Source organism: Salvelinus fontinalis, chromosome 5, assembly GCF_029448725.1.
Source record: "Salvelinus fontinalis isolate EN_2023a chromosome 5, ASM2944872v1, whole genome shotgun sequence".
NCBI classification, from domain to species: domain Eukaryota; kingdom Metazoa; phylum Chordata; class Actinopteri; order Salmoniformes; family Salmonidae; genus Salvelinus; species Salvelinus fontinalis.
Window position 1 is genome coordinate 32,649,869 of NC_074669.1, and position 15,828 is coordinate 32,665,696.

The 15,828-nt window shown below is 43.8% G+C and overlaps 1 protein-coding gene across 1 annotated transcript; it reads right to left on the bottom strand.

Moving 5' to 3' along the window:
- Positions 1 to 204: 204 nt before the first annotated feature.
- LOC129855478 (forkhead box protein Q1-like) lies at positions 205 to 3,129 on the bottom strand. Its single transcript, XM_055923190.1, has one exon. The coding sequence runs from the start codon at positions 2,876 to 2,878 to the stop codon at positions 1,841 to 1,843; it is 1,038 nt and encodes a 345-aa protein (XP_055779165.1). The 5' UTR covers positions 2,879 to 3,129; the 3' UTR covers positions 205 to 1,840.
- Positions 3,130 to 15,828: the final 12,699 nt, after the last annotated feature.

Here is a 15,828-nt window from a genome sequence, read left to right on the forward strand (position 1 = left end):
CCACATATTTTTTTATATTCATGTGTCATTTTTTATATTCATTCGTGTGTCATGTTTAAAAATCAAATACAAAATCCTGAACATACAGCATGGTAAAAAGGGTCGAATATATTGTTTGATCCAACTATTAAAGTGTTTATGATGAAAAAACAAACATAAAATGCACGAATGTATTGTTTACTATAATACACATTTATTCCAGTATGACACAGACATTTTGAATTGCGTGACTGAAACAAGAATGCTTGTGTAGCCTACAAGGTTTATGTACAGAGTAAAGTCAAATGTCAAATAGGAACACTCTACATTTGATTGTACATTGTTTATAGTTGACCCGACCCCGAGCACGTTAGCCATGTGAACGTCACAGAACAGAGAATGTTGAATGAGTAGGGTACGCCATATTTTGATTGACATGCTCTGTTACAATTTACCCTAAACCATAGGAGATGGAGCAACGTTTCCCCAAGTCTGAGATTCCATCCTCGAATTGGAGGACAAATATAAAGAATGTTTTAGTTTGTTTTAATTAACTTAGAGCTTGAGGAGACGTGTATATTTTAACTGTACTTAATATATATAATATATTATAACTACACATGATCTGCTATTGTGAAGCGAAATGTCCGTATAACGCATACCCCATCCTCACTTGGAACGTCCTTCCCAGACGTGTGTTGTTGTTAATGTTAATTATCCTTCTTGATTTATTTGACATAATTCAGCACTCCTCATTCCTGGGATGGATCTCACGAGCCTTAAATATTTAAAAATATCTTAACCGACCTGTAATTTGTGCCTAACAATCCCGCATGCTTCTTTAGCCGTGCCGTGCAGGCAGAGGAAGACAGAGGGGTGAAATGTAGGTCTGTATATGTATACCCCTTTCTTCATAATTTGTGCCTTACACTGCAGCTTCCTAGCTGTGCCATGCTATGCAGAGTAGGCAAAGGGGTGAAATATAAGTCTCAAATGAATGTATAACCGTCATTCCTCTGGAAGTTAAGTGGTTTAAGTGGGATGAGAAGGATGCCAAAACAGCGCGAGGGTTGCAGGCGCTATATGCCCTTATTTCCTGGCAGATATGGGATTTCCCCATTCGTTCCTTATGCACATGCACAACTTTTCCCACCCCCTGATTCCAAACACACTTTAAGTATACTTCATGGAAGAAAAAAAAATATTGACTTTTTATTGCCCTTGTCTTGGCTTTAACCAAAGGAAAATAAAGAATACATACTTGTGGTTTGCTTTGATAATTCTTTCCAAAATATATTTTTATTTTCGCTCAGAAAAATATCGTGCATGAATTAATCAATGTTTAGGAAAACAGACTGTATTTCCTTTCTGTGCAGTAGTCAACAATCGAACAAATATTTTCAACAAATATTTTGCAGCAAGTCTTACAAAACTAGGCTACAACAAATATTTATATATTTTCATATTTGGCACATGGTAGCCGTCGTTTACAGTAGAAAGGACCTTACACACACACGCGCGCGCACACACACACACACACACACACACACACACACACACACACACACACACACACACACACACACACACACACACACACACACACACACACACACACACAGGGGAATGTCATGTCATTAGATTGCAACTAATTTGCTCGGTCCTAGGAATAACCAAACAGAAATAAAGTCACTTGATAACAAGAAAATATTACGTTTTTCATTCTTGCTAAACGACTTATCATTGGAAACTGTTCAAAGCCCTGAATTCTTTTTTAAAACTAGAAAAACATAGAGCGTATAGGAAAGTGCACATGGCAAATCTAAGATACATCATTACAGTATTGTCCCTTATGTTGACTTTAGGAGAGCAATGAGTCTATCTGGAAAGGATGACAGCTGCCACGTTGCGCTGTGTGCATCTTCACCCGGGAGAAAGCAGCATCGGAGTTTGGCATGTAGCCCTGTGACGTCATGTGGACAGCTGTGAGTGGGTCCCTGCTGTGCTCGGCTTGCTCCGCGAGGCTGCACCTGAATGCGTACAACATGCGCGACGCGCCTGAGCTGGCCTGGTGGTACAACTGCTGTGCATGTGCGTGCGCCATAGCAGGGGATACCGGTGGGTAGCCCAGTGTGTGGGGCAGCATGTGGTGGGCACCGGCGGGCCAGTAGCTCCGGTGGGCACCGGGGTTGGTATATGCACTGTCTGCATCAGTGTGGTCTCTATCATCCCTCCTTATGAAGGGCTTACTGAGGATGCTATCGATGGAGAAGGAGCTGGAAGAGCTGGAGAACTTAGCTCCCATAACCCTCTCCTCCCGGGAGGGCGCAGATGGAGTGCTCGAGAAGCGAGTCTCCTCGTCTGGGGTCTTGGTGTCCTTATTGGAACCAACGCTGGATCGGCACTTAGTGATGCGCTTCCTCCTGCGCCGGAACACCCCGTCGGCGAAGGTATACTCGCTGTTCGGGTTCAGCATCCAGTAATTGTCCTTGCCCCAGGGCCTGGACGGGTCCCGGAGCACCTTGAGGAAACAGTCATTCAGCGACAGGTTGTGGCGCACCGAGTTCCGCCAGCCAGTGTAGCTGCCACGGAAGAACAGGAATTTATTCATCAGGTAGTTGTTGATCTCGGCTAGAGTCAACTTGCCGCTGCCGGAGTCCCGGATGGCCATAGCAATGAGTGCTATGTAGGAGTAGGGTGGCTTGGGTCTGCGGGTGTAGGGCTTCCCCTTGCCATCGGCGCTGCTCGGGGTGGCAGGTGTTGGACTGTTGGCCACGCAGTCCCCGTCTGAGCCCAGCTCATCCCCGGATAGGGGAGAGGGGACAGTTCCCTCTGCATCACTGTGACTGCACACCTCCATGGGAACGAAGTGGGTTGCGGAAAACACTTCAAGTTTCATGTTTAAATCTTTATTTTGTATCTTCCTCCTCTCACCTGCCAGTGGACTTGTTAGAGTTCCTTGCAGTGCAGTTCTCCTCGTCTGAAAGTGAAACAAATAGATTGTCTGTGGTGGTTCTTCAGAGAGGCGCAGGTGTAGCCGGTGAATCTGTTTCAGTAGTGGGGTCAGTGCACGTGTCTTTGAAAGCAGAGGTCGTTTTCGGTACAGGAGCTCGGTTGTACAGATGAACTCGAGGCACCCAAACTAATGAGCAGTAGAGAGTAGACTTGTCTCAGGAGACGCGCCCTGTTATAATATAAATCCTCCGCGAGGGACTGCCCACAAGGGGCGTGGTCTATCATCTCGAGCTCAGACTAATCTCAAATCCATTGAAATTATTGTGCGATTTATGATTGCACGCTCCTATACATTAAAAGTATAGCAAGCTTAAATTATGAGGAAGAGATAAGAGCTGTGTTTTAAAAAGAATATATTTTGGAGCGCTTCAACATCTCTCTCTCTCTCTCTCTCTCTCTCTCTCTCTCTCTCTCTCTCTCTCTCTCTCTCTCTCTCTCTCTCTCTCTCTCTCTCTCTCTCTCTCTCTCTCTCTCTCTCTCTCTCTCTCTCTCTCTCTCTCTCTCTCTCTCTCTTTCGCTCTCTCAAACACACACACACACACACACACACACACCTGCTAGGTTGTGTGCCAGAAAATAGTTTTTCGGGAGGTGGCGTGCGTTTGCCAGACAGACACACACAGATGTGTTTACGTTTGTAATGTTTGTTTGTAGAGAATTTCACATCATGGTACATGTATTTACAAGTCTATTTCAATGATACATGTATGAAGATTCTGAAAAAAACACCGTAGACTAGCTCTATGTCTAATACAAAAAAATATATTGTCTGCATAATAACCAGTATAATACCATGGTGTTACATGTTACATATCTGGGGAAAGTTTGTTCGATTTTAATACCTTATCAAGTATACGGTTAACACCTTTACACATTGCCCACCTTTTTTCCCGCTGCAGAGCGATGATTAGCCCTAGGGCATAAAACGGTGATGATTATTAAACCCTGATGATTATGTCAATGAGATCCGGGGACAATTAAACAACACAACTTTCTATCAGAAACTGTCACGTGACCCCACAACACTGCTCAAAGACTAAATTCACGACACGCTGAAGTCTCTTGTTGAAAGTGGAGACATTATGTAAAAAATAATATGAGATCATGAAAGTACAAAATCCAGTCACGAGGTTTATCCATGCGAGGGTAATCCGTGCGAGCGTTATCCACAAGCGTGGTCCAAAATTCACAAATAATTGGATAAGCTCTCAGGGAGACCTGTTATGGCTGCCATTGACTCAATGACTGAAAATATTTCTGCTTTTGTAGATTTCTTTCGAAAACAATGTGTGGTGTCACTCCCTGCACATCTACACGATTATATGGACACGAGTAACACCCTTAAAACAATTAAAACAATTATGGGGAGATGCTTATGGCTTGCTTTGATGTTGAATCCCTGTATACAAACATTTCCACCAGCGAGGCCTAGAAACTATGGTACACTATTTTAGTTAACGACCCACTGGTACACTCCCTAGCACTAACTGTATTGTTGAGCTTGCTGAGATTGTTTTAAGAATTTTTTCATGTTTGAAAATTACATCTTTATTCAAAAAAGGGAACTGCTATGGGTAGTAAAATACACTATATACACACAAAATATGTGGAGAACCCCTTCAATAAGTGGATACGGCTATTTCAGCCACACCTGTTGCGAACGGTGTAGGAAAATCGAGCACACAGCCATGCAATCTCCATAGACAAACATTGGCAGTAGAATGGCCTTACTGAAGACTTTCAACGTGGCACTGTCACTGGATGCCACCTTTCCAACAAGTCAGTTGTTCAAATTTCTACCCTGCTAGAGCTGCCCCTGTCAACTGTAAGGGTTGTTATTGTGAAGTGGAAACATCTAGGAGCACCAACGGCTCAGCCGCCAAGTGGCAGGCTCAACAAGCTCACAGAACAGGACCACCGAGTGCTGAAGTGAGTCAAATTCATCTGTCCTCGGTTGCAACACTCGCTACCAAGTTCCAAACTGCCTCTGGAACCAACTTCAGCACAAGAACTGTTTGTTGGGAGCATCATGATATGGGTTTCAGTGGCCAAGCAGCCGCAACACAAGCCTAAGATCACCATGTCAGCTGGAGTGGTGTAAAGCTCGCCGCCAATGGACTCTGGAGCAATGGAAGCGCGTTCTCTGGAGTGAAGAATCACGCTTCAGCATCTGGCAGTCCGACGGACGAATCTGGGTTGGCGGATGCCAGGAGAACCCTACCTGCACCAATGCATAGTGCCAACTGTAAAGTTTGGTGGTGGAAGAATAATGGTCTGGGGCTGTTTTTCATGGTTCGGGGCCCTTAGTTCCAGTGAATATAAACATTAACGCTGCAGCATACAATGACATTCTAGATGATTCGGTGCTTCCAACTTTGTGGCAACAGTTTGGGGAAAGCCCTTGCCTGTTTCAGCATTACAATGCCCCCATGCAAAAAGGGAAGTCCATACAGAAATGGTTTGTTTTGATGGGTTTGGAAGAACGACTGGCCTGGACAGAGCCCTGACCTCAACCCCATCTTTAGGATGAATTGGAACGCCGACTGCGAGCCAGGTCTAATCACCCAACATCAGTGCCCAACCTCACCATTGCTCTTGTAGCTGAATGGAAGCAAGTCCCCGCAGCAATGTTCCAACATCTAGTGAAAATACTTCCCAGAAGAGTGGAGGTTCCTATAGCAGCAAACGGGGGACGAACTCCATATTAATGCACATGATTTTGGAATGAGATGTTCGACGAACAGGTGTCCACATACTCTTGGTAATGCTGTGTAGCACTGAATTATGCCAATCTATATGTGGGGTTGTTTGAGAAGAATATGATTTTCAGCCCTAAGGGACAGATTGAAATTGACTGTGTGGAAGTGGGTGGTCCAACTCAAGGTGTCATAAATACAGCCTCCTGTGCGTCTCCAGAGCCCTGTGTGCCCTGTTGCTGCTCCCCGCACTAGCCTTGAGGTGCGTGTCTTTAGCCCGGTACCACCAGTTCCGGCACCACGCACCAGGCCTACTGTGCGCCTCAGCCGGCCAGAGTCTGCCGTCTGCCCAGCGCCGTCTGCGCTATCCGTCTGTCCTGAGCCTTCAAAGCCACCCGTCTGTCCTGAGCCTTCAAAGTCGTCCGTCTGTCCTGAGCCTTCAGAGCCGTCCGTCAGTCAGGAGCCGCTAGAGCCGTCCGTCAGTCAGGAGCCGCTAAAGCCGTCCGTCAGTCAGGAGCCGCCAGAGCCGCCCGCCAGTAAGGAGCCGCCAGAGCCGCCCGCCAGACAGGAGCCGCCAGAGGCGCCCGCCAGACAGGAGCCGCCAGAGGCGCCCGCCAGACAGGAGCCGCCAGAGCCGCCAGCCAGCCAGGAGCTGCCAGAGCCGTCATTCAGCCAGGACCTGCCAGAGCCGTCAGTCAGCCAGGAGCTGCCAGAGCTGCCTGTCACGCCGGCGATGCCGGAATTGCTCCTCAGTCCGGAGCTGCCCCTCAGTCCGGAGCTGCCCCTCAGTCCGGAGCTGCCCCTCTGTCCAGAGGTGCCCATCAGTACAGTGGGGTTATGTTGGTGGGTCGTCAATAGGAGGAGGCCACGGAAGCGGGGATTAACTATGGTGGGGTGGGGGCCACGTCCAGCGCCAGAGCCGCCTCCGTGGACAGATGCCCACCCAGACCCTCCCCTATAGGTTCAGGTTTTGCGGCCGGAGTCCGCACCTGGGGGGGGGGGGGGGGTACTGTCACGTTCCTGACCTTATTTCCTTTGTTTAGTCTTTGTTTAGTTGGTCAGTACGTGAGCTGGGTGGGTATATTCTATGTTTTGTGTCTCATTGGTTTAGGTGTGTCTGATTGGCCTGATATGGTTCTCAATCAGAGGCAGGTGTTTTACGTTGTCTCTGATTGGGAACCATATTTAGGTAGGCTGTGTTCACTGTTTGTTTGTGGGTGATTGTTCCTGTTCATTGCGTTCTTTGTTTTCACTAGGTTCACATGTTCAGGTCTGTAGCGTCGTTGGTTTCATTCTGTTTATTGTTTTGTTCGTGTTTATGAAGTGTTCCAATAAATATGGAAACGTACCAGGCTGCGATTTGGTCCTCCTCTCTTCCATCCAACGACGAAAGCCGTTACAAGTAGACAATTGGAAGAGGGACGCAAGCTCTAGTTTGCTGAATGTTAAATACAGCAGCCAATAGATCTCATGGCCACAGGCAGGAGATGTTGAAAGAAGGGAGAACACGGGATGGCTGTAGGCTATAGCAGTCATTGGTTCCGACCCGTAACCATTCAATCTTCATGAAGAGAAAAGAAAGCCATCTCCATCTTATTCTAGTCCTACGTTATTCAAGCATGTGATTACAATAATGAAGGACAACAAAACATTTCATTTAACTGTCGAAAGTGAGGAAGGAATGAAGAACAATAGAGAAAGAGGAGTTAGGATAATACTGCACATTGCGCAACATTGGGGGAAATATTATGAAAGGTATGCATGCATCAGCCTACTTATTATAATACTGTAAAATTGGCCCTATTATATTTCAAAATTAAAATCGAATTTCTAGTCTTTAATTGTAACTTTGTAGGCTGGATGTCCTGCATCAGCATCATGTGTTATCTCCTGGGTTCATGGTTTAAAAGAGGCGTGTAATTCCAGTCCATATAATACAGTGTAATACAATACAGTAATACAGTCCATATGAAAAAATATGACCTTAATGGAGCTTGTTTCATTTATTTACCCAAGAGAGCATAGCTACATCAATGAGATTTTATGTTTTTGTGTCATGCATAAGGTGCAGTAACCTATCATATGTATTGGATAAGTGCACAGTCATTTGGCCTTTTTTGGACTTTGTACAATGTCTTTAATGTAGGGATCATAAAATGTATTTAATGTATGGCTCATCAGGCTTAGGTAGCATCAGAAATGGTCATACCATCAAAGCCCTACTCAAATCCAGACGTGCTTTAAATGCTTTAAATTACATTTCTGCTTTGGGCGGGACATACCGGGTTAACTGGGAGAAAAGTGATTATTCTCAGGATGTAACATTTGTAAATTCCAGGGAAAATATTCACCCCTAATCTGTATCTTATTCTTTAGACGTTTGAGGCTGCTGGTGAACATGCAGGCATAATGTGTAGGCATAATCAAAGTGACACTGGACTAGCGCACTTGACAGTCTTTACGGTGTCTGTAGCTAGGTTTCCATCCAATTGGCGACAGATTTTAACGCAAATATTTTAACATCTGCATATAAACAATATGAGTATTTCAGGGTTCCTTTAGGAAAATTTGGCACTGGACAAAATGACCGGCAAGATTTACATTTACTGGACATTTGAGAAATTTGATGCAGCCAGTGCCATCAGTAAACATGGGATATTGGCCAAATGTCCTTAAAAACAGCCTATAACAAATGACAAAAACACTATTCCTTGTGTTTGGACGTGTAGCATATGCAAAACTTTATAGCACGTGTAGCTTCTTTTTGTTTGTTTCTGTAGGCTACTACAATAATTGTCCACCTCATGGTTCAGCTGTTGGAGATTTGAGCACTAAATAGACCAATAGGCTTAGTTATCCCCTGTATGATATATGTGCCTATATAAAGGAAGAGAAGCCTAGGCCTATCCCCAGAGAGATAGAGGGAGAGATATAGACATTCCGGTGGCATACATTTCTATATGCCAGATGGCTACTGCATCTGCTACATAGATTTAGGGCTCTATTTTTGGCTGGAGTTAAGGCAGCACTGTTGCAGGTGTAAACATGATCCAAAGTGCTAATTTCTGGCAGCGCTGATAAAGATATTTAAGACTAACCAAAATCTGGTTTTAGCCGTAATGTAGTTGGTTATGGCATTGAATTTGACAGCGAAAACGCAGCCTATCCAACCGTAGCGCACACTGCCAATATGCATATGGGACAAGAGTAGTCAAGCTTGTGGAAGGCGACCCAAAACGTTTGACCCAAGTTAAACAATTTAAAGGCAATGCTACCAAATTCTATTTGAGTGTATGTAAACTTCTGACCCACTGGGAATGTGATAAAAGAAATAAAAGCTGAACTCTACTATCTCTACTATTATTCTGACATTTCACATTCCTAAAATAAAGTGGTGATCCTAACTGACCTAAGACAGGGTCTTTTTACTAGGATTAAATGTCAGGAATTGTGAAAAACTGAGTTTAAATGTATTTTGCGAAGGTGTATGTAAACTTCCGACTTCAAATGTATTTTTTTCTAATCTCTCGGGTTAGGTGCATTCCTCCGGGGAACGGTGGAAAAAGGTGAACCGTAGGCCTACTGCTAAACACCTGTCTTGTGATTGTCTCCACCCCCTCCACTAACAAAGACAACTACCCAAAAATACCAAAAGGAAAAAAGGCTGCCTAAGTATAATTCCCAATCAGAGACAACGATAGACAGCTATCCCTGATTGAGAACCATACCCGGCCAAAACATAGAAACAAAGAACATAGAGTTTCCCACCTGAGTCACACCCTGACCAACCAAACATAGAAAATAAAAAGATCTCTATGGTCAGGGCGCGACAATATCACATCCGGCTGTGATTGGGAGTCCCGTAGGGCGGAGCACAATAGGCCCAGCGTCGTCTGATTTTGAACAGGGTAGGCCATCATTGTAAATAAGAATTTGTTCTTAACTGGCTTGCCTAGTTAAATAAAATAATAAAAATACATAGACGTATTAGTGTTTCAAAAGGCAATGGAAATTCCGAAGTTGGAATAGTAACTTTTCTTTTGTCTTGCGATCCCTTTCTACACAATATTATTTATATTTTTCACACATTATAGCCCTCAGACTAGCTATATCAAAAACCAAGTGCAATATAAAGTTCAGCAAACAAGAGCTTGAAGTGATGGTGGAGGAAATAGCAGCCAGGAAAAGGTTTCTGTTGGGGAGACTCGACAACTGCAGACACCAAAAAGAGAGGATGGGCGAGAGTGGCTGTGTTGGTCTCTGCCGTCGGGGGTATGGCAAGGGAAAGTGACGCCATAAAAAAAGTGGTCTGACATCAAGTTGGCTGACAAGAAGCAGGGAGCTGAGAGAAGCAGAGAGTTGAAGAAGACTGGAGGGGGGCTATCGACCATTCATGTGGGCCAGCTGGAGGACAAGGTGTTGTCCATGATAGGAGATACCAGTAAGCTAAATAGCTAGCTAGCTAATGTGTATGGACATTAGCCAACATAGCTAACAACATTAACGTTGTTAGCTAAGTTAGCCAAGTTGTTCTTTGCAAATTGACGAGATAATGCTAAATATATAACACTTCTAGAATATTCAAATATATTGTTTATTACATGCTAGCTAGATAATGCACGTTTAATTCATTTTTTGGTAGACGACTATCTGTGGCAGTGGCGCAAGAAAACGTTCATGGTTACAAAAGTATCCATTCGTCACGAGACAAAGGTTTAGCTGTCCTGAATTTAAGTACCTTTCCAAGAAGAAATCCTGAAACATTATATTCAAGAATCCCATTTCTTCTCAACTTTTTTCTTAGGAAGAGACATTGGGGGAAAAAATAATAACATTTCCAATAACTTTATTGAGCAATAGCAACTTTGCTTAACTATAGACTTAACTATAGAAAGCTAAGGAAAAATGGCAGTTAAGACATTTTTCTTAAGAAGGTTTTGTGAATCTGGGCCTAGGTGCTACGCGGGGTGGAGCAGGTGAACCCAAGTGCAGACTCAGATGAAGATACAGGGATAAGGTAACTAAGGTATTTATTGAAGAGCGTGGGGAGATGGGGTGCAGGCCAGGGGAGGAGGGGCAGGGTAAGAAGGTCCAGAGTGGAATCCAAGGAAGAAGTAGAGCGGGGATCCAGGGCAGGGAAGCAGGACTGACGAGACGAGGGACTGGTGACAGGGACCAGTCAGAGCGGACAGAACTGTAGCGGAGAGAAAAGCAGCATCAGGCTATGGAAAACAGGCACCACAGGATAACAAGATCTATGCAGGCACAAATGGCTTGCAATGCAGAGTGACTAAGCATAGGCTACGATCTGGCGGCGTGGAAGTGGCAGGCTGAGTATTTGTATAGGTCTTGATTGTGGAACAGGTTGCAGCTGGTGGGGATCTGCTCTGACTCTAGCACACCTGTCTCCACTCACACAATCAGATGCACCCACATAGAGAGAGAGAGGGAGAGAGCACTGGGGGAGTGGCGGCAGGTTAGGGAGACAGGATGAGAAGTAGAGGGCGTGGCAGGGGCAGATGTAACACTAGGTTTGCATCTAATATCAAGCTTCCCTTTTTTGCTTTATGTTAACTTATTTTCTGAAACGGAATCTATGGCATTTTTTAGGATGCTTAAGAGAGAAGCTTATAGTATTCTAAATAAAACAAATTATTTGAACAACAGTGCAAAAAGGGGTTTCACATAAAACTATTTTCTAAATAGTTTGCCTTCAATGGGCTTCAACCGCATACCCTTACAAACCTGAATGTTCCGTAGTTCCCTAAGCTAACGGTCAAATGAAACTTTTTGTACAGAATCCTAACTATAATTCTAAGTATGGTGTTCAGTAGAGGTCGTTGGTTGAAAGCATCTTGGAATCAAAGAAAGCACAGAACCACGGTGAAATCAGTGGGCAACACGGTTTGAAAAAGCATGTGAAAGCAAATGAAGCTTCGGACATCATTGATGATGTAATTCTGATAAAGTAATACACGCATTAGCACAATGCTTCAAAGTTAGCTTCTCAATGATTTCAACACATGCCTGGAGGCTCTGGTATCAAACGTGACATCACTAATAATTACAACTTTATGTAATCAGCATTGTTATATTTGAATAAACAATATGCATAAATATTCGGAGAATGGAAAATGACACAGTACAAACTTTAAATGATGAACAGAAATGACATTTACTCTAACGGTGGCCAAAATTAACTCTCGGAAAGCCACAACTCCATTGAGCAATGCATCCAATATTCTGATAGGCTGCCACCTGTACAGTATACAGTTGTGGCCAAAAGTTTTGAGATTGACAAATATACATTTTCACAAAGTTTGCTGCTTCAGGGTCTTTAGATATATTTGTCAGATGTTACTATGGAATACTGAAGTATAATTACAAGCATTTCATAAGCGTCAAAGGCTTTTATTGACAATTACATGAAGTTGATGCAAAGAGTCAATATTTGCAGTGTTGACCCTTCTTTTTCAAGACCTCTGCAATCCACCCTGGCATGCTGTCAATTAACTTCTGGGCCACATCCTGACTGATGGCAGCCCATCCTTCCATAATCAATGCTTGGAGTTTGTAAGAATTTGTGGGTTTTTATTTGTCCACATGCCTCTTGAGATATGACCACAAGTTCTCAATGGGATTAAGGTCTGGGGAGTTTCCTGGCCATGGACCCAAAATATCTATGTCTATCTACTTAGTTATCACTTTTGCCTTATGACAATGTGCTCCATCATGCTGGAAAAGGCATTGTCGTCACCAAACTGTTCCTGGATGGTTGGGAGAAGTTGCTCTCGGAGGATGTGTTGGTACCATTCTTTATTCATGGCTGTGTGCTTAGTCAAAATTGTGAGTGAGCCCACTCCCTTGGCTGAGAAGCGACCCCACACATGAATGGTCTCAGGATACTTTACTGTTGGCATGACACAGGACTGATGGTAGCGCTCACCTTGTCTTCTCCGGACAAGCTTTTTTCCAGATGCCCCAAACAATTGGAAAGGGGATTCATCAGAGAAAATTACTTTACCCCAGTCCTCAGCAGTCCAATCTCTGTACCTTTTGCAGAATAGCAGTCTGTCCCTGATGTTTTTCCTGGAGAGAAGTGGCTTCTTTGCTGCCCTTCTTGACACCAGGCCATCTTCCAAAAGTCTTATTCTCAGATGCACTCACACCTGCCTGCTGCCATTCCTGAGCAAACTCTGTACTGGTGGTGCCCCTATCCCGCAGCTGAATCACCTTTAGGAGATGGTCCTGGCGCTTGCTGGACTTTCTTGGGTGCCCTGAAGCCTTCTTCACAACAATTGAACCGCTCTCCTTGAAGTTCTTGATGATCCGATAAATGGTTGATTTAGGTGCAATCTTACTGGCAGCAATATCCTTGCCTGTGATGCCCTTTTTGTGCAAAGCAATGATGACGGCACGTGTTTCCTTGCAGGTAACCATGATTGACAGAGGAAGAACAATGATTCCAAGCACCACCCTCCTTTTGAAGCTTCCAGTCTTTTATTCGAACTCAATCAGCATGACAGAGTGATCTCCAGCCTTGTCCTCGTCAACACTCACACCTGTGTTAATGAGAGAATCACTGACATGACGTCAGCTGGTCCTTTTGTGGCAGGGCTGAAATGCAGTGGAAATGTTTTTGGGGGATTCAGTTCATTTGCATGGCAAACAGGGACTTAGCAATTAATTGCAATTCATCCGATCAATCTTCATAACATTCTGGAGTATATGCAAATTGCCATCATACAATTTGAGGCAGCAGACTTTGTGAAAATTAATATTTGTGTAATTCTCAAAACTTTTGGCCACAACCATATTATTAAAAAGGTTCAAAATTGAACCCATACCATCACAAAAAGGTTCAAGTTGAGACCTTTACACAGTGTTTCCTCAAAAACCCTTTCAGGTGAGGAACATTTTTGAACTGTGAAGGTGCCCCATGTGTGACAATTCTTTGAACCTCAAAAGCTTCTTCCAGTCTCGTTTATTTCTAAGAGTGTAGGCTATATCAAATAAAAAGTTGGCTATTGAAGACCTTAGTCCTATTTTTTCCCCATACATTCCCCATACGTACCACATTTAGTTAAGTTACAGCCTTATTCTAAAATGTATTAAATTCATGTTTTTCCTCGTCAATCTACACACAATACCCAACAAGACAAATCAAAAACAGGTTTTTAGACATTTTTGCACATTAATAAAAGACAAATAACAGAAATACCTGATTTACATAAGCATTCAGAACATTTGCTATGAGACTCAAAATTTTGCTCAGGTGCATCCTGTTTCCATTAAAGGTCCTTGAGATGTTTCTACCACTTGATTGGAGTCCACCTGTGGTAAATTAATTTGATTGGACATGATTTGGAAAGGCACACACCTTTGTCCCACAATTGACAGTGCATGTCAAGAGCAAAAACCAAAGTATGAGGTTAAAGGAATTGGCTGTAGAGCTCCGAGACAGGATTGTGTCGAAGCACAGATCTGGGGAAGGGTATCAAACAATGTCTGCAGCATTGAAGATCCCCAAGAACACAGTGGCCTCCATCATTCTTAAATGGAAGAAGTTTAGAACCACCAAGACTCTTCCTAGAGCTGGCCACCCGGCCAAACTGAGCAATCGGGGGAGAAGGGCCTTGGTCTGGGAGGTGACCAAGAACCCGATGGTCACTCTGACAGAGCTCCAGAGTTCCTCTGTGGAGATGGGAGAACCTTCCAGAAGGACAACCATCTCTGCAGCACTCCACCAATCACGTCTTTATAGTAGAGTGTCCAGATGGAAGCCACTCCACAGTAAAAGGCACATGACAGCCCACTTGGAGTTTGCGAAAAAGCACCTAAAGACTCTCAGACCATGAGAAACAAAATTCTCTGATCTGATGAAACCAAGATTTCACGCTTTGGCCTGAATGTCAAGCGTCATGTCTGGAGGAATCCTGGCACCATCCCTACGGTGAAGCATGGTGGTGGCAGCGTCATGCTGTGGGAATATCTTTCAGTGGCAGGGACTGGGAGACTAGTTAGGATTGAGGGAAAGATGAACGGAGCAAAGTACAGAGAGATCCTTGATGAAAACCTGCTACAGAGCACTCAGGACCTCAGACTGGGGTGAAGGTTCACCTTCCAACAGGACAATAACCCTAAGCACACAGCCAAGAAAATGCAGGAGAGACTTTGGGACAAGTCTCTGAATGTCCTTGAGTGGCCCAGTCCTTGAGTCCCCCGGACTTGAATCTGATCGAACATCTCTGGAGAGACCTGAAAATAGCTGTGCAGTGACACTGCATCCCATCTGACAGAGCTTGAGAGTATCTGCAGAGAATGGAAGAAACTCCCCAAATACAGGTGTGCCAAGCTTGTAGCATCATACCCAAGAAGACTTGATGCTGTAATTGCTGCCAAAGGTGCTTCAACAAATACTGAGTAAAGGGTCTGAATACTTATGTAAATGTGATTTTTCAGTTTACATTTTTTATAAATTTGCTAAATATTCAAAAAAATGGTTTTTGCTTTGTCATTATGGGCTATTGTGTGTAGATTGCTGAGGAAACTATATATATATATTTTTCACCTTTATTTAACAAGGTAGGCTAGTTGAGAACTAGTTCTCATTTACAACTGCGACCTGGCCAGGATAAAGCAAAGCAGTGTGAAACAAACAACAACACAGAGTTACACATGGAATAAACAAACATACAGTCAATAATACAATAAAGAATGTCTATATACAGTGTGTGCAAATGAGGTAGGATAAGGGGGTTGAGGCAATAAATAGGCCATAGTGGTGAAATTATTACAGTATGGCAAATTAAACACTGCGGTGATAGATGTGCAGAAAAGGAGCAAAATAAATCAAATAAATAACAATATGGTGATGAGGTAGTTGGATGGGCTATTTACAGATTGGCTATGTAGAGGTGCAGTGATCTGTGAGCTGCTCTAACAGCTGGTGCTTAAAGCTAGTGAGGGAGATATGAGTCTCCAGCTTTAGTGATTTTTGTAGTTCGTTCTAGTCATTGGCAGTAGAGAACTGGAAGGAAAGATGGCCGAAGGAGGAATTTGCTTTGGGGGGTGACCAGTGAAATATACCTGCTGGAGCGCTTGCTGCTGGTGGGTGCTGCTATGGTGACCAGTGAGC